The 23,005-nt window shown below is 38.7% G+C and overlaps 1 protein-coding gene across 1 annotated transcript in view; it reads right to left on the bottom strand.

Annotated features, from left to right (window-relative positions):
• Nucleotides 1–23,005, bottom strand: part of stard9 (StAR-related lipid transfer (START) domain containing 9) — a 45,963-nt gene that overhangs the window by 8,511 nt on the left and 14,447 nt on the right. Inside the window, exons 4-22 of the mRNA XM_079632663.1 lie at nt 19,572–19,688; nt 19,456–19,488; nt 19,283–19,341; nt 19,039–19,151; nt 17,215–17,357; nt 15,886–15,953; nt 15,375–15,472; nt 15,102–15,302; nt 14,927–15,024; nt 14,756–14,833; nt 14,151–14,228; nt 13,206–13,382; nt 12,530–12,584; nt 11,665–11,790; nt 11,455–11,537; nt 10,565–10,626; nt 9,614–9,789; nt 8,826–9,297; nt 1,031–8,131 (exon numbers count right to left, since the gene is read on the bottom strand). Of these exons, the coding sequence (XP_079488789.1) occupies nt 1,031–8,131; nt 8,826–9,297; nt 9,614–9,789; nt 10,565–10,626; nt 11,455–11,537; nt 11,665–11,790; nt 12,530–12,584; nt 13,206–13,382; nt 14,151–14,228; nt 14,756–14,833; nt 14,927–15,024; nt 15,102–15,302; nt 15,375–15,472; nt 15,886–15,953; nt 17,215–17,357; nt 19,039–19,151; nt 19,283–19,341; nt 19,456–19,488; nt 19,572–19,688 (9,338 nt within the window). The remainder of the gene's footprint in view (nt 1–1,030; nt 8,132–8,825; nt 9,298–9,613; nt 9,790–10,564; nt 10,627–11,454; nt 11,538–11,664; nt 11,791–12,529; nt 12,585–13,205; nt 13,383–14,150; nt 14,229–14,755; nt 14,834–14,926; nt 15,025–15,101; nt 15,303–15,374; nt 15,473–15,885; nt 15,954–17,214; nt 17,358–19,038; nt 19,152–19,282; nt 19,342–19,455; nt 19,489–19,571; nt 19,689–23,005) is intronic.

The following is a 23,005-nucleotide window of genomic DNA, read 5'->3' as shown; positions in this document are numbered from 1 at the left end:
TAACAAGCTCTGTAAATTAAGGGTGCTTTCACACTAGGTTCAGTTGCTTAGTTGGTCCAAACCAGAGTTGGATTGTTCCACTCTCCCCCTGCCCCCACTGGATTGTGTTCACGCTGTATTTGTTTTGTTTTGTTGTGTTGCTAATTAATGACTACACAGGAGGAGACGGCAAAATGCACAGCGTTTGCTCATCTCAGTTTTGTACTTTGAATTTAGGGAAATATCGGGTCTATTGGAGACGTCAAATAGATTTCTTAGGCGCGCCAAAAGATCACCACAGACACAGTACAATCAACATGGGAAAATCTCACAGTAAAACAAGCAGCTGTGCAAAATATGATACACCGGTTATTTGCCAGATGAGAAGTTTATCTATGTATAATATTTGTATTATTTTAATAACTGTATCCACTGTGCGTTCGACTGATTGCACTGCATTTCTCCTTTTAATTCTAAACTGAACTAAAGTGGCACTGAGAATTGGGTAAGAGACAAACATAAATTACTTAATTGGGGAAATTGAGAGTTGAAACTATGCTGATGACCTGGGTCTGTGGTGGAGTAGTGCGTTTGACGTGTAATTAAACTCGAGGTTCTGTGGGGTGCGGACTGGATTGATTCCATTCATAGAGGGAAAAACCTTGGTCTATTGGAGACGTCCAATATTTCCATAGTGAATTACCATAGTGTAAGAAATGTGCTATATATAAAAAAACTTGTCTTGCCTTGCCTTTTGAACCTTTGATTTTGTTTTTCAAAGCATCAACACAGAAAGGTACTTACATCTATCTGCTGCAAATGTATTGCAAAAGTTGTATATAATTATTATTATTTTTTTTAAAATCACATTCTGCGTGAGTCATTCACATCATCCAAACAAACCAAATTCTGACATCAAACAAACCCAGGTACATGCCAAAAGTGCTAGTGTGAAAGCACCCTAAATGTCAACTGTCAAAGATTATAATAAAACTGAAGAAAGCAAAACTTTTAAAATATTTAAAATCCGTAAATCACAGATTATACAGACCTGTTAAGGAGCTCCTGTTTGTTACAGGCTGAAGATACTTCTTTAGAACCAGACTTGAGCATTTTAAGCAGAGTGTCTGTTTCCCCTTGGCCATAGTGCAGCCTGGCCTCTGTGAGTTCAACAGTCAGCTGATGAGGGCTCAGATCCAGATGTACAGATGCTAAAACCTGTTCACGTTCTTTCCTCAGCTTATCAATTTCTTGTGTTCTCCTATCCACTTTCTCGGATGACTCTGGTCTATGGACAGAACTTGGGCTTTGTGACTCCATTGGCAGCCGGTAACTGGGACTGAGCCTTGTGAAGTGATGTCCAGTTGGTCTGTTTATTTTACTAAGCGTTGATGGTGCCTGCTGACTGATGCCAGACCAGTTAGTAAATTTGTTGTGCATGGGCAGATCATCAGGGATCCACTGATATTCTCTGAGCATGCTGGTCTCTGCCAGAGGATTGATGCTGACCAGAACATCTGTGTTGCAATCGCTTGGCACCAGAGACATCACATCATCTTCCTGCTGTTGCCTTGTACTTTGATTTGAATGATCCCAACACTTTATTATATACTCAGACGATCTGTGACTCAACTGGCTTTTCACAGGTGACAAATGAGGCCTTTCTGAAGTTTCCAATTTACATGGTCTAACTTGAACTGAGGACGATGCAAGTTGGACACCAATGTTACTGCTTGAAGGAGAGAGGGAGATTCTTTGTAGGTGAGATGGAGAACAGTTAATTGTGGGTTGACTTATTATTACCCTGTCCTCAACTTCCCGAGAGTATTCATTTATCTCATTTTGCATACATTTGCTTCGTGGAAAGAAGCTATTTGAGTAGACAGATCCATTCAGATTTGGACAACTAAGGTCACTCTGGTTTTCAAAGGTCACAGATGATACTGATGTAGATATTGTTTTTGGATTTTTACTGTGAAGGTTCTCCTGAGCTAGTACTATATTATCATGTTTAGACATTTTATGACCTTTAAATTGCATGTTGTATACTTTTGAACATTGTTTCTCTGCGATATGTTGTCCCTCAGTTGTCTTATAGTTTATTAAACCATGGGTTGTTTTTAGTTGTCTTTGCTGGGTGTATCTTGCAGCCTTCACTGTAAGGATAGGGGAGCATGCACGATCCATGAGCATAATGTGTTTATTAAAGCATGTCCTCTGGTCTACATTTCTGTGAGAAGTCTGATTATCCTTTTGCTTTATATGTGAGTGTTTCTTATAAGAATGATCTACAGTGTTACCTTCAAAAGCTTCCAAAGTGGAGGAATCCAGATTCGGCACAATAGTCTCTAATGAAAGAACCTTTTGGGGAGGAATCTGAAAATTTTGACTGTCAGTTCCCTTTGAGCCTTTGGGACGTAAATCGGGCAGGCTTGTAATCCTTTCAAAGACTTGTTCACTTTCTGCATCACCATCTAGCTGGGACACATTGCAAATATCTGAGCCAATCACTTTAACAATAACATTTACTTCATGGGACGTAGTATTCTTTGACACTGGAGCATTCTCTGTCTGGACCCCAATATCCAATGAAGTTTGTGTACAACTGTCCATCTTGTGGTTACTGCCAGAATGCACAGTAGAAACCTGGAAACTGTGTTTAGGACAGTCATATTTTGGTGGCCTTTCCCCTGTTCGCATACACTGTATGTTCCCCAGAAGATCAGAGGTGTTGTGTATCAGGTCAGAGAGATGTTCAGACATGTTCTGTAGACTTGCCCATGTGGTTGGGGCACTATTCCCCGGTTTGGACACTGGTGCCTGGGTGCTGCTTCTTCTGTGACGGCTCTTTCTTTTAAGGTCCTTATTAACCTCAATGGTCTGTGTGCACACCTCACACCTGCTTGGACTTGGATGTTGCTGAGATTCATACTCAGAGGAGTAGACCAGGACTATTTCGTCAACTTGACCTGAACTGTGGCGTAACTCCTCTGAGGCACCACTGTAAGAGTCACATTTCAAAGCAGTTAGGGTTTGCTTATTTGAACAACTTGAGGAATAAGAAGCATCTTTCAGCAGAGGTTCAGAAGAAATTTGATCTCTAGAATATCCATTACCACTCATTGTGCTAGAGAGCTCTTTATGATTTACATAAGTGCTCAAATGGGAACTGAAAGGTGGGTCCTGAATATTTAGGCCATTGTCTACACTACAGCACCTGGTCATATTCTTGTTGGAACTACTGAGTGGAGAGTGTTGGCAGGATATACTAGCAGCACTTCCAAAGACCTGCTTTTTGGGGACTGCTGTTTTCACCCCTATAGTAGTTCTTGTATGAATAAATGGGTTAATATCACTCGAAGCAAAATGCATTGCAGAATCCCTTGTCTGTGTTTCAGTCTTCTCAAATGGATGTGCGTGGTCTTTCACACAAACATCTAAAATATCTTCTGAAGAAGCATTCATCCTGAAAGTAACGTCTTTATCGCCCTTTGAAATAATCATCTCTGTCTTTTGCATTTCTTCAGTGGAACCAAGCTCTTGTTGACATGCAATTGTCTCAATCTCTGCTTCCCCACGTAAGGAAACTCCAAACACAGAGGGTGTAATTCCTGTGTTAGGCTGCTGGGTATATCTCTCTTTTGGTTGTGCTTCTAATGATCTTGGACTAATTCTTGAAGGTAATGGAATGCTTTCGTTATGTGGAGGCTTTTCGTATTTGCCAAGGACATTTTGTCTGCTAGCAAGCAGGTTTGCCCGTGAAGAAGGTTTGGTATGAGAAACATGACTTTTAGATGTGGTACTCTCATCTGAGGATAAATCAGCAGTAGAATCAGTGGATGAACTTGGAGGTGCCATAAAGTGGGCCCTTCTGCATCTTTTTTGTTTTCCTTTCCGTCTATCATCATTGCCATTGCCAACAAAATGTTTTGTAGCATCTGCTGTTGTGCAATTTTCTTCTCTACCTCTGTCTGTAGATTTACATCTGTTATAACATTCCTTTGTATTTTGACTGCAAGGAGTTGGTTTTGTGCTGTGACATACCTCAACAGTTGATGAGGGGTTGGCCACAGATTTATCAGGTTTACAAGTTGACTGGTGACTTGACTGGTGATTGTTAAGCATATATGGATCTTGAGTTTTCATTGGTTGGTTACCAACATTTTTAATCCCTTTGATGTAACTATTGTTATACTGAGATTTAATCACACATTTCACATCACTACTTGTGCAGATGGACTGATTCTCTGATTGTAGATACTTGTCAACTTTTTCAATATCACCGGGTTTAAGCACATTGTGCATTTGTGGTCTTTGTGATGCCTGATGGCGTAAATCTGAAATTGTAGGATCTTTTCTGAAATCTTCAGAGGAACTGTTAGGTATGTGCTCCACGGATCTTACTCTGTCTTTATCACTACTACTACTGATAGTAGTGGTAATGTTTTCCAAGGAATGTTTAGAACCATTTTTATCTTGGCTTGAAAAACCGTTATATTTTCCAAGGTTTCCTGGACCAAATTCATAAAACGCTAGCTTGCTTAAAGGCCGGGCTTCAGGGGCAGGGTAATTCTCGTCCACTGCTGAATGGTAATGTTCCATACTTGACGTTGTAAAATTATGTGAACGTGTATTTTTATTTTTTACCTCTGAATTGGGTAACGTTATAGCACTGTCTTCCATGGTTTGCTGACATGTGTTATCCATATCACTGTCTGTCTCTTCAGAGAGTAAACCTGAGACTGTATGTTTTACTGTTGCTTCGGTAGGTAATGACACCTGAGGAATGTTGCATTGACTGGACATTACAGGAGTTGAGATCTTCACAAAACAGTTTTCACTCAGTGAACATTTGGTTTCATTCAAAAGTCTTGAATGTCCATGTGTTAGTGGTTTATCATCAAATTTGTGCATTTCCATTGAGGTCGGCACACTTTCATTTTGTTTTGTTTCATTGTTAACAAACTGTGCATTCAGGTATGTGGACTGATGAGCTTTCTGGACTTTATCTAACCCATTTGTCAGCTTAAGAGATGGAGTAGCTTGTGCATACACGCAGGGTGGCTTTTGAACAGGGGTTGAAGCATCAATGTACTTTCTTAGTTGGGTGCATACAATAATGTTCTCTCTTGTTGTGTTCAACCCAATAATAGTTTCACTTGAATTTACTCTATCTGTGCTCTGCGCCTCTATAGCACAATATGGTACCGACTCCACATTTTCGTTAATATATCCACATTTTGGACTTTCTTCTTCTACTTTTCTCTCTGTCTTCCTCACAATAACCTCTTCTGTGCCATTAGAGTCCCTACTCATAGTCAAAGAATGTCTTGATGCTGTTCCATTCTCCAAGTGCACAGTAGTGTTGTCCGTATAATTCTCTGATTTTGCCATACGTGAGAAATGCTGGGAATTACTATTTTCACCATGTCCATCCTGAGTACTTTTGTAATCAAATTCATAGTTGTTTGTCTTGGACTTGAAATCATCCAGTTTAACAAATGAAGTGTTTTCTTTCTTTGTGTCCAACTCGTGATCTTCACCACAGCCTTCTCTCGGAGACAAATTAAAGTGTTCCTTCACCACCTCTGATATTTTATCATTAATTGCAGAGTTGCTCATTTGAAAATATCTGCTATTGAATGTCTTTCTCTCCGAAATCTGAATTGCATCTTTTGTATCCTCTTTACAGTTGTCATTAATTTTTTTAATCTCAGGACTCCTTGAGGATTTCAGGCTATCACAATTTGTTGGTGTCAATCCACTATCGTATGTACTGCTGTCATTTCTAAAAATATTGATGTGATCTTTGCGGATTAAATCCTTGTGAGCCTCACTGGTTGGTGATGCACTTTCCATTTCCTTCTCTTTAAGCTCTTGATCAGAGTTTTCCATTTTAGTGAGCAAATTTTCCAAACCAGATACATTTTTTACTGATTCTCTGTGGATAGTTGAACAAATAGACTGTTCCTGATCCATCTGTAAGAGTGTTGTCTCAGTATCTGAAACATCATAATTTTTCAATGATAGCTTCATATTTCCCACAAAGCCTTTCATTTTACATGTTCCAGTGACTGACTCATTCCCCAACTGGACACAAAAGCGTTCACCATCTCTGCCAAAACTATTAACTTCATCATGCTTTTCTGATTGTTCGATTGTCAAGGCACAATTTTTGGTATCTTTTATGCAAGCAATTTCAGTGCACTGTTTTGTGTAGAAACCATTATGTTCTTCATCATCCGTGGTTTTGAAATGGTCATTGCTTGCATTGATGAGTGGTTCATTTAGAATCGGTGTTGCTTTTGAGTTCTTTACTTCTGGATCTCCTGCATTGTTGTATGTTGAAAACTGATAACCAATTGTTAGGTTTAGGTTTGACTTCAGAGAAGAATCCTCTGGGTACATAGGATACGGTGATGGGTTCTCCTCAATAATATGTGAATCTTTCCTACTCAAGTTAACTGGGAAGCACTTTAAAATTCTAGTATCGGTTGAGATGTCACCATCTTTGGAACAAGAGTTAGCCAATGCTTCAGTCACAATGGGATTCAGTGGTTCATATTCAGTGGTTAGTTTATTTGTGTATGCTACCCCATCTGGATTGATATCTGTAGAATCACACACTGTGTGAGTTATACATGGTTCTGCATTGGTAATAAGCTCCTTAAAATCCATCTCCTGCCCTAAAACTATAAAACTAGAATTACTCTCATTGCTATCAAACAACAAGGTATTCTCAAAGGACGCGTCATTTTGTTCTTCAAGTGTTGCATTTTCATCCTGAGTGGAGTCAGAGCGAGGTGAGCTCTGGCTTTCTGAGACATTCATGTTGTCTGACAGATCCAGACTAGTAGAGCCTTGGCATCTACTGCTCTGTGTGTGTGGATCCTGTTTGAGCAAGCGTACTGAAGCCCTGATGGTTCTGGGACTGTCTGCTGCGTCAGTGGATGACCAAGCATCAGTAAGAGCAAGTGGATTCTCTGTTTCTCTGATACTGGCACCACTACAGGTTATAGATTCAGACCCTTGACAAGAGCCTTGGCCATTCGTCGGTTTCGACTTTTGACCACCATTTAGGCTCCAGAAAACCTCTGCAGGTACATCTTTGGATATTTTCATCTCCTCTTTATTGCCGATTGACGGAGAGCTGAATGACGCCGATAATGGATGGGAGGTTAAGTGGCTTGGAACTTTTTTAAACCTGAGCACTGGTCTGGCAGTTACATGCTTTCCACTTCTCTCCATAACAAGAGAATCTTGAGACATCCGACTGTCTTCACTCTCAGCTTCACTGGAATTATATTCCTCTTGCTGAAGCTGCTCAGACAGAGCTGTAGCATAAGCTGACGACAGCGAATCCAATGAGAAAATACTATCACAATCTGAAGAACCATTGGGATCCTCCCCACCATCTTGTTTCATCCATCCAGCTGCTTCTTTTTGCACTGCAACACATTGCTTGGTACTCGTCAGAGCTTCTGCACTATGCCAGTGCCTTGGTTGCTTATTTTTTAGTGAGCTAAGCTGCTCCAAACTTTCATAAGACATTGTTGATTTGATAGGGCACTGTTCCTGTTTTTTCTCGAGGTCTTTCACAGACTTATTTTTGTTTGACTTCTCATTAAATTGATATTTCACTTGGTTAACCGATTTCACAGTTCTATGTCCCCTCGAGCCTGATGGTGGCTTGCGGAAAACTTTTGCCAAGGCAGTCCTGAACCCAGAACCAACAGAGTGTGAAAAAACCTTGCGGATGGTCTCTAAACTTTTATTTCCACCTTGAGATAGACTCTTTGTTCCCTTAACAGTAGTTTTCTGTTTTATTATAGGTAATACTTTTCTAGTGCCTTTGGTGTTTGAATCCAGACAATGCTTGTCTTGGTCACTTGTGCTTTTCTTGACTAATAACCTTGAGGAAGCAGTTTTTGCTTTTTTCGCTTCAGGTGAATTTGCATCTTTTAAAGGGCTTTTGAAGCTTTCTGAGAAACTGGCCCAACTTAAGGATACTTGGTCATATCTTGAGGGCATTGTGTTTGAACGCCTTCTGATCTTTTGATCTTGGAGACATTCATCAGATTCCCATTTAGTGGGACAGGCTAAGCCAGCTTGAGATGCTGTACACTCAGATGTATTCCTTTTAAGGAATTGGCTGTTTGGAGAAAAAGGAAAATACAATTTTTAAGTAAAAACAAAACATACTGGTCTTGGTGTAATGATAGTGATTATTATTTTAAATTAAATGTTATCTTCACATTAGTAAAAGTAGTAAAATTTACTACTTCCTTCTCTAGACCAGGTAAACTTAAAAAAACAGGCACAGGCAAAACAATTTTTGGTGCCTAATTCACAACACGTGCATACATACAATGTTAATACATTTATTATATAAACGAAGTAAGGTATTATAAACAATCGCGCGCACAAGGTTAATAATTTGCATAAAACATGCTCAAACCATCTCCATATAAGTACTTTCCACACAAGCTTTCTTTTAGAGCCTTTCTTCATTCTCAGCAAACATAAGATCCTCTCTAAAGATGCACTCTGGCCTAAAGAGCATTGGCAGCAAGATCCTAAAGAAATGCCGATCCTCAAAACCAGTTCAAACACAATAAAACCTTTTATACAGACCCAGGTTACAGTTTGTGTGTATACGGTGTGTGGTTTATGTTGTTCCCAAAAAAATTCATGAATTGAGAAAAAAAAAAAAAATGCTATGAAAGTTATAGATGAATCATGTTTGTTTTGTGAAAACGTTCGTATGCAGATTTCACACAAATTTGTGTGTATGCACGGTTAGTGAATGAGACCCAATGTTAGTTATTCACCTGGTTTACACCTACCTAAAAATGGGAGTGTGCTGGGGATACAATCGGGACAGCAGATCAGCAGAAAAGGAATGCCTTCGTAAAGTCATTGGACGTCCCCTGAACTTTGATGTGCACCCCAGTTCTGGAGACAAGGCTTCATCGCCTCCTTGTAGAAGTTCATTTTCCATCCTCTGCAGCTCTCGCTTAGCCTCCAACAGATGGCGCTTTCGTGCAATCTTCTCCAGTTGGTAATGTAACCTTTTGCGGCGCACACGGTTCTCAGCTCTGCGCAATGCATGGTGTTTCAGCAGTTCCTCCTGCACCACCCTTTTCCTGTCACCCAATAGGAGTGACGGTGGGACTGTTTCAGCACTGCCATCTTTCTCAGTCCCCTGACTTGATAAACCAATAGGAAGTATGAGATCTGTCTGAACCCCTGACTCAAGTGTTCCCTGTTCCCTGTGGGCTGCAAGCCGTTGCTTTTCTTGTAAGATCCACCGCTTGACTTTAGATGCAAAAGAAACCAGAGTTTAGAGAAGCACAAGGCTTTACAATTGAAACAACAATTTGAAAGGACAATTTCTTAGTTACTATCAGGTATTCAAGGTTCATTTGCTTTAGTATTTGACTAGGGTGAAAGGTTTTAATCCATTACCTAAAAGCCTATGTTTTATGTTCTTTGCTGAAGAACATAATATAGTATTTCAGTTCAAACTTTCGTAATACTATAAAAATAGCAGTAAACTATTTAGTATAACAAAAGTGCAATTCAGCATTGAATCCAGTATTTAAGCACACCTCAGTGTGTTTTCTGTACTCACTCTCAGTATACTGCTGTCGGAGACATGCCTGCTCTCTTTCCAGATCTCTTTCCGCTCTTTTCTGTTCCATCTGAATCTCCTCTCCTAGACACTCTATGTACCACTGCTGCTCCTCTAGTCGATGTCTGGGTGCTGCTGTCCCATTGCCGCTCTCATGCACACTTGCTCCAGCAACCCTGAGCACACAACAAACGGATGATGGATTAGTCAACCAGAAAATGACAGATCGTGGTGAAAAATTAGAGACCTTCTAACACAAGTCTAATTTACTTCCATTGTTCATTTCTTTTGTTTTCTACATACTCCCTTTAGCAACCAAGCAACACCATGACAACTCTATAAACAATATTTTCTCCAGAGGGCTCATTACCAGAGGAACATTTAGAAACATCATGAACTTGTACAATATATATACAGTGCGTAGAATAAGTGAACACACCCATGCTAAAGTTGACTAAAAAGAGGAATAAACAAATCATCTTTTGGAAATTGATCTTAATGACTTGAAAACTCCAACCTTTAAGGACACCAATTTTCTTTGTGAATGAATAATGTATCGTAAATAAATAAATGTTCTCCCTTAAAAACAGGGTGCATAAGTCAGGACACCCCAATGTTAAATTCCCATAGAGGCAGACAGATTTTTATTTTTAAAGGCTATGCATTCTGATACAGTTCCCTTGGCCTTTTGAATTAAAATAGCATCATCACACACCCTTCACCATACCTAGAGATTGGCATGGTTTTATTTCAGTTAGCCTAATAGCTGGTTTGATTTGCATTGAGAGATGATCTTATGGAAAGTACCCCGATTTCCAAAAGATTATTTTTTTATTCCTTTTTTTATTCTTTTGTATTATTTTTTAGTCAACTTTAGCATGGGTGTGTTCACTTATTCTAGGCACCGTAGTTCTAAAATGTATTGCTTTTAAATGAACAAATCATATTTACCTGGTGTCAGAACTGGGTAGGCTGAGCTCTGTAGAGCTGTGGACCAAACCTCCTTCACTGGTCTGCAAAGACCAACATTTTACATTATATCCATTAATTGCATTACATAAAAAATAATGCCATTAGACATTTAATTAACCTCATGAGTTAAATAATTAATTGATTGTATGTTAACTTTGAAAGCCCTACAAAAAATACATTAAATACCTCAACAGGTTTCTCAACAGATTTGGATCAGAGACATTATTTTTCAGAAGATTTCTACCTTGGAAATCTGAAACTCTAGAAATCTGGCTTGGAAATCTACCTTAAAATTGCCCACTATTTAACTAAATAAGGCTACCTGGGTAATAAATTAAAAGATGAACTGCAAAATATGCTAATAAACTGAAAAAAAAAAAAAAGCCTACAAATCTCATATTGTAATATTCATGTTCAGGACCACTGACTAAAACCTAAAGGTATAGTTCACCCAAAAATAAAAATGCTGTCATCATTTACTCACCCTCGTGTCATTCCAAACCCAAAAGTAGATATTAAGATATTCATTTTTTTTTTTTTTTTAGACTAGTATGAAGATTTTTAAATTTTTGTACGTAATATTTCACATCAAAAAGCACAAAAGACATTGTTAAAATATTCTAGTTGAATAGAGTGGTTTAATCCAAATCTTCTGAAAAGACATGATCACTTTATATGATGAAAATATTTATTTTAACCTTTTATTCACGCCAGCGAGCATACACAGAGATAATCAAACATGTTTGCTTGACATGCAAGAACAAATCTCATTGGTTTCTGTATGTCAAGCAAGTGCTGCATGTACTTTTAGCCCTCGTATCTCAAGGTCATTTTTAGTGGATATATGCATTACAAAGCATGGACTGTACCCGTCTCCTCTCCCTCAGAACAGCCGCCTCTGCAGGATGGTTGAACCTAAACTTGTGGAGTCCTCCTAATGTAATCACTGCACCTTAAGGGAAATACAAGGGAGATACACAGTAATACATCAGGAGGATATTTAAAATGTCATGTAAACACATTATTTTGTTTGTACGTGAAATGGGCATGAAGGATTGCTTTCTGCATATTGCATTTACCTTGTGCAAGTCTGCAGGGCTCCGTCATTTCTCTGTCATTGACCATGCAGATGTTCCCTGAGACTGGCTTCAGAGTCACCACCCCGCTCTTATTTCCAATCTCACAGGAGGAACCTTCTGGCAAGACTGAGGGTTTGAGGTGCAAGTTAATCACTGCTGTCCACTTCAAACAATTATAGTGCCATACATGTCTTCAGACTGGTATCAACACATGTCAAATCAGAACACATTACACTTCAATTTTGATGTGGCAAAATATGCGTCTGTGGTTTGAGTGACCAGATCACAAGACGCAAGCCTAAATACAGTCGCCACAGGAAAAAAGCTAAACGTAGGCTATAGACAAACTACACCAGTTTCATGACTTCAAGATAACCATTACTAAGCTTCTGACCACTTTTTGTTCCCTGAAAGTTTAAGATAGAATAATTGCAAGAGCATGATTATAAACACAATGAGGCTGTGAAAGTGGACTCGTCAGTAGATGAGTTTTCATAATGTTTTTCATAATGACGTTTAATGCCCCCGACAACCTCAGTAGTCAGATTTAGCCTCTTGTTAGCAACCACCTTTTAAAGATGAGTAAAAGCTTTAAATCACAAGGGTTATTACTGATGTATTTTATGTCTTAGAATAAAACATACAAATATTTTGAGTTTGTGTTAACAGACTTGGTTTCAGGCATTTATCCAAAAACCCCATTCAAAAAACCTGTTGATTTCAGGACAAAGAATGCTAACTTTTTAAAGGTCACAGGTTTTGGCCAAGAAAATTGCATCATCCATGCAGAACTCTATTTAGCACTGTTAGTACCAGATGTAAACGGACCATAACACTTAAAGATGTTGAGATGAATATGAGATACCTATGTGAGGCTCTTCCAGATTGTCACCCTGAGGCCCAATTCTTGTCACCCCTTCCTATAGCACCAAAATGAAACAAACATTAAAAGGAGTCAATGTGAGCATTTAGTGCATGGCCAGAATGAAACCTTTTCTTCTTCCATTTCATAATTTTTGTTTCTTTCACACCTCAAAGCCGAGCACAGGATTTGTCTACTGTTTATAAAGGATAAAAAGCCTGCTTATATAAGCCTGGTTCCAAGGGCGCACAATCATTCCCAGGTGGTTTTAACTTTCAAAGCAAGTAAACTGCTGAAATTGCAGTCTTCAGGGTTTTTTACAGGCTATCAGGACTAACCTCTTCACACAGATTTACATACACCACTGAGTAACTCACTAAAATGTTCCAACACAAATCACATAAAAGTACGAAAGAAGGAAAGTGAAAAGGAGAGGGCGAATATCTGGACCACATGACCATAGCTCTGGGCTGTTTTACCTTCCTGTGAGAAGAATCTCAAGAGTTTTGCACACAGAACAAGAAAAGAAAAGACAGAAGAGAAATAAAGGTGAAGGGAGAATCTATTGGAGGGAAAAGAGAAAGAATCATTGGTTAATGACCCGAAAGACCAAAGACTAGCTGAAGGCAATATGGATGTGACAGGAAAAAGCAATGTATAACTAGCTGAATAATTCTACCCGAAGGTGGTAGATAGTGACGCCTGTGCTGAGGACGTCTGGCTCAGCGATGAGGTGGGGCAGAAGCGAGCGGATGAGAACTCCTGCCCTGTCCTGGTTAATGTCCACACTGTAGCGCTCCAACAGAGCTCGCTTATCACGCCAACTGTCAGACCAGTCTTTAGTCAGCTGCTCCACCTGCAGAGGAAACATGAGCGACTGTGAAACAAGCAAGTGAAAAGACAACTGGAAGACACACGCACACACAAAAAACGACAACAGTGAATCATCCTAGGAAGACAGTAACATGAGAAGTGTTACAGAACAGTTACAGAATTCCTTATGAAAGTACAATACTGTTCAAAAGTCTGGGGTCAGATTTTAGTTTAGAAATGAATACCTTTATATAAAAAGACTTTTATAAGTTACAAAAGATTTCTCTTTCGAATAAATGCTGTTCTTTTGACATTTCTTTTCATCATAGAATCCTGAAAAATATATATCACAGTTTCCACAGAAATATTAAGCAGCACAACTGTTTTCAACACTGATAATTATTAAAAAAAAATATTGCGCAGCAAATCAGCATATTAGAATGATTTATGAAGGTCGGATCATGTGACACTGAAGACTGGAGTAATGACGCTGAAAACTTAGCTTTGCCATCACATGAATAAATAATGGTACATTTTAAAATACAGTTATTTTAATTTTAATAATATTTCACAATACTACTCTTTTTACTGTATTTTCTGTTATAGTAATTATGTGGAAACGGTCACATTGCAAGATATAAAGTTGCAGTTACATGAAGTTAAGTCACGATAAAGTGCAGCCTTGGGAGCATAAGAAACTTATTTCAAAAACATTTAAAAATCTTATCGACCCCAAACTTTTGAACAGCAGTGCACATAAAAAAAGAGCTCAGAATTAACAGACTCCAGCGTTTCAAGGACGTGAACTAACCTTCAGTTCATTCTGTAGGACTATATCAGACAAGCTACCTTCTCTCTCATCACTGAGAGATGGACTGGGGTTCCTCTGCTGTAGATGGAAGAAACAATTAGCAGTCAGCAACTTTTGTCTTATACGAGTATGGAAATTTGGCTAACATCATTGGCATTGTGACACTATCCTAACCAGGAACCTGACAAGTGTCCATTCCTAACCAGCAGCAAAGAGCGCAGGACAAGAAGACTGGTTTCTGTTATTGTTGATGTGAAATTTGGACAGTGAAATCTCATATGTCAAAATTCTCACTCCATATAGGTAATTATTAAAGCTCAAATATGTTCTAAATGGCTTGACAGGTTGGTCTTTTTATATATACATTTTTTATATACTACATAATAATTTGGACCAATAATTTGGGGGGGAAAAATCAAAGCTGTACTATATGTCTAACCAAGTTGTATTACAAAATTGAAGTTGATATCACACAAATTGAGCCCGCTAAGTTCCATGAAAATGTAAAGTCCCATTTTAAAACAGGATGAATTTTCAGTGTTTATGCATTCAAAAGATATCAATGATGATTACTAAAATATGTAGACAATGACACGTTCTAGTACCATTTCAAAGTTGAGCAGCATGCTCTTCAGACGATCAATTTCCTCTCGCAGTTCTCTGATCAACCTCACATTGGCGTCCTGAGGTAAAACAAGATTTTATTTTAGTTTCCTTAACTTCAACTCACAAGAAAAAACATGTTCTGCAGACATTTTGAATGCATTTGGACAAACCTCATTGACTCTTGGCTTGTTGACGATGTTCCTGGCATGAGCTGCATAGCGGAGGGTGCTCAGAGTCTCATTGTAGCTGCTGCTGGATGGCGAGACAGCTGGCGGAAAACAAATCTCGATCAATTCTTCTGGCACTGCAACAAACACCAACAATTCACCACTCTGAATGACTTACTTGCAACCATGATGGTTTTGGAGTTGCCGCCCAGACTGTCTTTGAGAAGCCAGGTGAGGACAGAGTCCCTGTAGGGAATGAAGCAGTGCCTGCGCCCGCTGCCCGACAGAGAGCTGGACTGGCTGCCCACGGTGCTCCCTTCACACTCGCTGAGCACACTGTTAATGCTCTGACTGCTGCTGAACATCTGAGAGTTTTGGGCTAGAAAAACAAAGTGAAATGTGATGACAAAGATAAGAAAGGATTATAAGAGTTAAGAAGGCTAGTGCCTACCAAGAGCGGAGATGACAATGCCAAGGGTGACAAGAGATTTGTTGATGTTGGCTCCTTCTGTTATTCTGTCTCTGCAGTATTGAGGGTCTGCTCGTTCACTGACACAGCACAAAGAGGGTCAGAGTCAGTGTTAGAACTTTACTCTTCACCATTGCGCTTGCATTCCAGAGATCACCCACTAGGGGGCAACTTGGTCATATATCATGGTTCTCCATCATGTTCAGTAAAAGCCATATTCTATCTAGATTAAGTCCAATCCTGTTCCTGGAGGGCACCTGTCCTGCAAAGATTAGCTCCAACCCCAATAAAACACACCTGAACCAGCTAATAAAGGTCTTACTAGGCATACTAGAAACTTTCAGGTAGGTGTGTTGAGGCAAGTTTGAGCTAAACTCTGCAGGATAGTGGGGACCGTGTTTGTACAACCTTGATCTAGATTAGAAATGGTGACTTTACAGAATCTATACCGCCTGAAAGGAATGATTGTTTAAAGTTAAACAAAGACACTAACCTGCCAGCCAGGTCCACCAAGTTGATCTTGCTCACAATTTCTGAAGGAAGGTTATTTTCTAGAATAGCCTATAAAAAGAAAACATTATTCTCACTATAATATACACTACACTGGGGGGTAGAAATACACAGAAATTGCTAAATTCCTGTAAATGAAATAATTACAAAGATACTGCAAGTAATACATTGAATTAAACATGACATTTTGAAGTAGAAAACCTGAAATAGTATTTTCTTGTAAAACATGTACATTGTAATTTTTGTTTTATTTACAACTTCTAAAAATATTTTTTACAGTGTACCATTCAAAAGTTTGGGGTCGGTAAGATATTTTATGTTTTTAAAAGGAGTCTCTTGTCCTCGGCAAGGCTGCATTTATTTGATCAAACTACAGGAAAAACAGAAATATTGTGAAATATTATTACAGTACAATTTAAAATAACCATTTTCTATTTTAATGCATTGTAAAATGTCATTTATTGGTCCCACTTTATATTAAGTGGCTTTAAGTACTATGTACTTACATCAATAAATAAGTACAATGTACTTATTGTGTTCATGTTATTGTAAAACACTTTTGCTGCTATTGCGGTGTGATACGGGTAAGGTTAGGGACAGGTGGGTTAAGGTATAAGGGAAGGGTCAACAGTGTAATTACAAATGTAATTACATACATTAATTACAGCTTTATTACATGCAGGTATTTTAAAAATATAAGTACAATGTAAAAACATGTATGTACACAATAAGTCTATTGTATCAAATTAGTAATTTCAATGTAAGTACATAGTACTTAAAGCCACTTAATATAAAGTGGGACCCATTTATTTCTGTGATGCAAAGCAGAACATTTTGCAGAAAAACTGTGATGCTGAAAATTTTCAGCATCATTACTCCAGTCTTCAGTGTCACATGATCCTTCAGAAATCATTCTGATATGCTGATTTGTTGCTAAAAAAAAGAAACATTTGTTATTATTATTAATGTTGAAAACAGTTTTACTACTTAATATTCTTGTGGAAACCGTGATACATTTTTTCAGGATTCTTTGCAGATGAATAGAAAGTTCAACTCTTTTCAATTCTATGTTGGATTTCTAGTAGGACCAGAAATCTTTTGATCAACGTAATGCGTCCTTGCTGCATAAAAGCATTAGCGTACTGTCCCGAAACATTTGAATGGTAATGTAGAGGTGATTTAATTATACATTTTGACACACAGCAAGAAAATGTCCAGTGTGACTTGCAGCCTTTTAGAGCTTTAGTCATACTTTTTTTTAAAGACAAATGGGAGATCTTCAGATGCAATGGACATGATCAGAGATTCAAACCTGTGTGTATTGAATAGTAAAGATGGCATGAGATCGACTGCTAGCATCATGAACGTGTGTAGCGGCTGTGATGCGGTTAGCGATGCCCTCCTCAAGTAGATCCACTGCTTGCTTGTGGTCGGTCACTACATGCTGAGAAAGACCTATGATACACATAATAGCATCATCATCATCCTTTCCACAATTTGAGTCACAGATACTCTCTTCCTGTCTGAGAATGACACTCAGATTACTGTAAAAGGAACAAATCAGGAAGAGAATTATGCTCTTTTAATATAAAGTGGACTGCTGTGCTAAAACATTTACTTCTTGGTGTTTTATGGTGTAAATGGGCCTGAGTTTAGCCTCAGTTTATATGTGCATGTGCGTACAGTGACCTCAACTTTTCAAGCAAAACTTTTACATAAAACCTAACAAATGAAAGTATAAAGTTATAATATATTTTAGTTTTTGGACACTTTCTGGTTGTCCAATTGGTTGTCTGTCAGGAATTAGCAAAACAGAACAGCTATGAGAAAATGTATTTTGTCATTTAGTGCTATGAAAATTCAACCTTTTTAAGTATCCATTATGTCCAAATACTTTTACTGTTTACATGTTTGAGAAAGACATCTGGTAAATACACAATGCCTTTCTACTCAGCTCTTAGCAGCCACATGGAAGTGAGGTCACTTCCTTTGCTGCACTGGGCTTTCTCCTAATACACACAATGACTGGATGTTGGACAAGAAGAGAGAGAGAGAGAGAGAGAGAGAGAGAGAGAGAGAGAGAGAGAGAGAGAGAGAGAGAGAGAGAGAGAGAGAGAGAGAGAGAGAGAGAGAGAGAGAGAGAGAGAGAGAGAGAGAGAGAGAGAGAGAGAGCAAAAGAAAGAGGAGGAGCCGATACAGTCCTACAAGTTGGCTACTCTCAACACATGCTGTGGTGGGAAGTGAGGGTGTGTTCACACTTGTAGTTCGGTTCTCTTGGTTCTTTTGGCCGAGACCAAAAAAAAAAGAAAACAATACATTTAGGCCTGGTTTGCTTAGAGTGTACACTGTCATTTTTAAGACCGAACCTAAAGATTAAAAAAATAATAATAATTGTAACGGAACTTTACTTGAACATTCAAAACAATGCTGTGTGCTGGGCTAAATGTGCTCGTTGTATGTGTGTATGGCATTTTGACCAGCTGAGAACTCGTAAGGAGTTTATAAAATGTGTAAAGGAATCAAAACAGCTGCAGGAATTCCTCTGTTGCACACAAAGATCTGCTGCAAGGAGACAGTGTTTCTGACGCCTGTACTGAACTGTTATGGGCAACATCGTGACTACGACGAGAAAAAACAGGTATGCTTCAGCATTCTGTCCTTTTTAAGGGCAACTTGTGACATTACGTCCTGTTTTTAGTTCATATTTGCGTTCATATTTCGGTTGAACCACACCAGCGATTGTTTGGAGTGGACCCATCTTTTCAGCGTCTCAGTCCGCTTGTTTGGTGCGCAACAGGGTTTGGATGGCAGCATTCATACTTATTTACATGAACAGCCATGACAGAGCAATCGCACCAGAGTTTGTTTTAATCGAACCAAACCTTCCAAGCGTGAACACACCCTGAGGTACAAAGGCAAACACTCGGGAACGAATAACTTATATACACAATTACTTCTTTAATAAAAATACACAACCATTCATAAATAACACAGTGAGCGCTTTCCTCATGTTTTCATAAGTGTAGGTTACAAGAGATATTTTGACTTTGTTTGAGAGGATTGACCAGACTTTCCTAGCTCTTTCTACAACAAATCAGCTTGAAAGCCATTTAAAGTTTGCCGTGTGAACGCTCACCCTGCACGTAGGGCCCCTTCTCTGGGTGTTCTCGAACCCTCAGGGGTGCTGGCTTCTTCTGCTCCGCACCTCTCAGCAGATCGCGGACACGCTCATTATAGATCTCTAAAAAACTGAGAGGGAAAACATAAGGTTGTGATTTGCTTTCGCTTACAGGCCTTTCTCTTGCTTCATTCTCAGCATATGTTTGTCCGTACTGTTGCGAAAGTGTCAAAGATAAAGAAACCGAGGGTTTTCCTCTCACCTTATTTCAACTCTACAGCTCTGTCCATCGGTAGATTCAACTTCAGACCTAAACAGACCCTTAATAAACGATAAAAAAAGACAGGGCTTAGGTTAAGTCTTAGTTACATTAGGACATTTAATTAACTTTTTTTAAATTTCCCTTAGAAAAAACATTACTGGTGTGCATCTTACTTGACAGATCCTTGGTGTCAGCCCAATGGAGTCCTGCAAAGATGAAGACGACATAATATTTAGGTTAAAATAAAGCTTCATCGATGACTTTATCTCATGCTAGTGCTGTTACTCACCGGAGTACCCATCATGGTGTACGTTTTCCCCGAGCCTGTCTGTCCGTATGCAAACAGACACACATTATACCCCTCTGAAGCCCCAGACAGGACACACACACCCAGGTCCTGAAACACCTAGAGGAGACGGCACACTTTTTTAGACAGATTTTTCAAAATCAAAACATTTGCAAAACAATGCAAACCCTGCCTGGATCTCAAGGTGTTGAAATTCTTGTTCTGTATACTTTGAATGAATTGGTTGAGAGAGCGTTATTGTTGATCCATGTTTGTTTGAGAGAGAGAGAGAGCCAACCTGGTCTTTGAAGGTTACCTGCGTATGTTTGTGTATGTTTAGTGCGAAGAGAATGTGCTACGCTGTGTTTGCTTGAGACCCTCAGAAAGTGTGGAGATCAAGCTTTTGCCTTTTTAACTGTAAGGAGAGGAGAAATGAAAACACAGACCTACACCTCACTCACAAGCCCCACTTGGACTGCTCCATTTTCCTCTTTCTCTTCCTTCAGTTTGTTTTTCTTCAGAATTCATTGAACTCCTGTGTCTAAACGAAATCTCCTTGACAGCATGTTGTCCATCTCAGCGTACATTTCATAAGACACTGACACATGCCCGTCTGACATGTTAAAAAAGCACACCATATCAACAACCCCCATTATGTATAGTAGAATAACTGTGTAGAGTAATTTAACACTGTAAAACTGCCATTTTTACACGAAAAAAAACTTGCAGCTGTGGTTCCCAGAATAATTCTGTAAAAATACAAATTAATTCAAAATGAATTCAGCCCTTTTTCTGCTACTAAATTCAGTTTTGTACCTTTAACATATATTTCCATCCGAAGTTGTGAATTTAACTTAAAGGGTTAGTTCACCCAAAAATGAAAATAATGTCATTAATGACTCACCCTCATGTCGTTCTAAGCCCGTAAGACCTCCGTTCATCTTCGGAACACAGTTTAAGATATTTTAGATTTAGTCCGAGAGATTTCTGTCCCTCCATTGAAGCTGTATATACAGTATACTGTCCATGTCCATAAAGGTAATATAAACATCATCAAAGTAGTCCATGTGACATCAGTGGGTTAGTTAGAAGTTTTTGAAGCATCGAAAATACTTTTTGGTCCAAAAATAACACAAAATAAGACTTTATTCAGCATTGTATTCTCTCCCGGGTCTGTTGCAATCCTTCACAGTTACGCTGATGGCGTAAGACGCTGATGACGTGTTATCTGGTGCGCCGAGCTTCATTTATAGACTGAGGGAAACGCACGCTGTAAAAGTGTCTCATCCGCGACATGCACATTTACGCACCATTAAAAAAGTGATATCCACGCAAACAATGTAGAATAGCTTGAATATAGCGTGCGTCTTCCTCAGACTGTAAACGAAGCTCGGGCGCACCAGATAACACGTCATCAGCGTCTTACGTCAGCAGCGTCACTGCGGAGTCCTGAACGCAGATTGACAACAGACCCGGGAGAGAATACAATGCTGAATAAAGTCTTATTTTGTGTTATTTTTGGACCAAAAAGTATTTTCGATGCTTCAAAAACTTCTAACTAACCCACTGATGTCACATGGACTACTTTGATGATGTTTATATTACCTTTATGGACATGGACAGTATACTGTATATACAGCTTCAATGGAGGGACAGAAATCTCTCGGACTAAATCTAAAATATCTTAAACTGTGTTCCGAAGATGAACGGAGGTCTTACGGGCTTAGAACGACATGAGGGTGAGTCATTAATGACATTATTTTCATTTTTGGGTGAACTAACCCTTTAAGCAAAATTGCTAACATAATATCAGATTACAGGGTTTCACTGTAAATTATAAGTTGATTTTCTCTTTTTTTCTGTTAAATTATTTGAAATGTAAGGTTAGATTTATAACAGTTTTGGGAATTTACAATAAGGAAACTTAGTGTTAACCAAGTAACAGCTTTTAATTGTTGCATTTTTAGTAATTTAGGCCTACAGTTAAAATTACAATTTGTTTTACACTTTATGCCTCAAAGTGAAAGCATGTACATAATGTTAATCAGCTAACACATGAGAAACAAAGCTAAATCTGAAGCTATTTGACTGTCCAGTATTTACTCGGTAATAGCACTGTAATGTGTTCTTTAAACAGCCACCTAACAAAGGAGGTGTATTAATTGCAAACAACAAGCATAATGCATAACTATAGCAAACGTTTGTTTTTCATATACCCTTGTCTATTTTCATGAACTTTCAAAAGAGTTACAAAAACTAAACACAAAAAAAGACATCTTTCTTTGTGTACTACAGGTGTGGGAGAGAGAAAGTAATTTGACCTTCAAGTCCACTGAAAACCCAGTGAGTCAGCAAAACAAGAGACTCTCTCAGGGTATTGTAACCCAGGTATGTATTTGGCAGAGATGAGAAGAGTCCTGGTGCCAGGCCGGTCTCTGTGTAGTAGGGTGTGAATGAAGGCTAATTGGGATGCTGTCTGCAGGGAGAGTGGATCAGCATCTAGCAGCCGCTTCTGTCTGACTTACTCTAATTATCCTCAGTTCCATTCTTCAGCTTGAAAGAATCAGTGAGGGAGCTTGTTAGACAAGACCATCTTAACTCACTCTCCACTGAACTCAGCTCATGTTAGATGCTTTTCAATGTCACAGCACTCTCTTTTTAATTTGCTCTCCCTGTCACTACTGGACTTTAGCCAAAAGCACTCTCAAGTCTCAAACAAGTTCTTAAACAGGATATATTAGTGTTTATGGCTTTAAGTAGTGAACTGATACATGACATGGGCTGTGTTCGAAATCGCCCCTACATTATTCCACTAATATAGTCCACTTGAAGTGAGTGAATTCGGACACTGAGTGCGACACAAGGACTGCCACTTTTTCATCGTTTTTGCTTGTTTTTTAATAATCATTTGAAACTTTGCAAACTGGTAATTCCAGTAATAAAAAGATTTATCGGTAACACTTTATTTAAGGTGACAGTTACACGTTACTACATAGTAATAACAGTACATAACAGTATGATATGCACAATTACAAGTAACTAACCCTAAACCAAAACCTAACCCTAACCGTAAATCTATAGTAACTACATGTAGTTAATTAATTTTACTCAGTACTTATTGAGCAAGTACAATGTAACTACATCACCATAAAATAAAGTGTAACCAATTTATCTTGTACACCGGAACGGAAATAGCATGTAAAAACCTCACAATGCGGGAATTCATTTGGCGTGACCCTCACAGAGAATTATGGGTATTCTCTAGCCGTTGAGTGCACATCGGTTGTAATGATTTTAATGAGTGCACTTGATAACATCCACTATGGTTTCGGATATTACTACAAATGGCTGTACCCTCAAATAGTGCCGTATTTAAGGGTATAGGGGGCGATTTCAAACACAGATGTCATTTGTCTGATTACACTAAAAGCAAAACT

Source organism: Phoxinus phoxinus, assembly GCF_949152265.1.
Source record: "Phoxinus phoxinus genome assembly, chromosome: 13".
NCBI lineage: Eukaryota > Metazoa > Chordata > Actinopteri > Cypriniformes > Leuciscidae > Phoxinus > Phoxinus phoxinus.
This window is presented reverse-complemented; position numbering and strand designations above follow the sequence as displayed.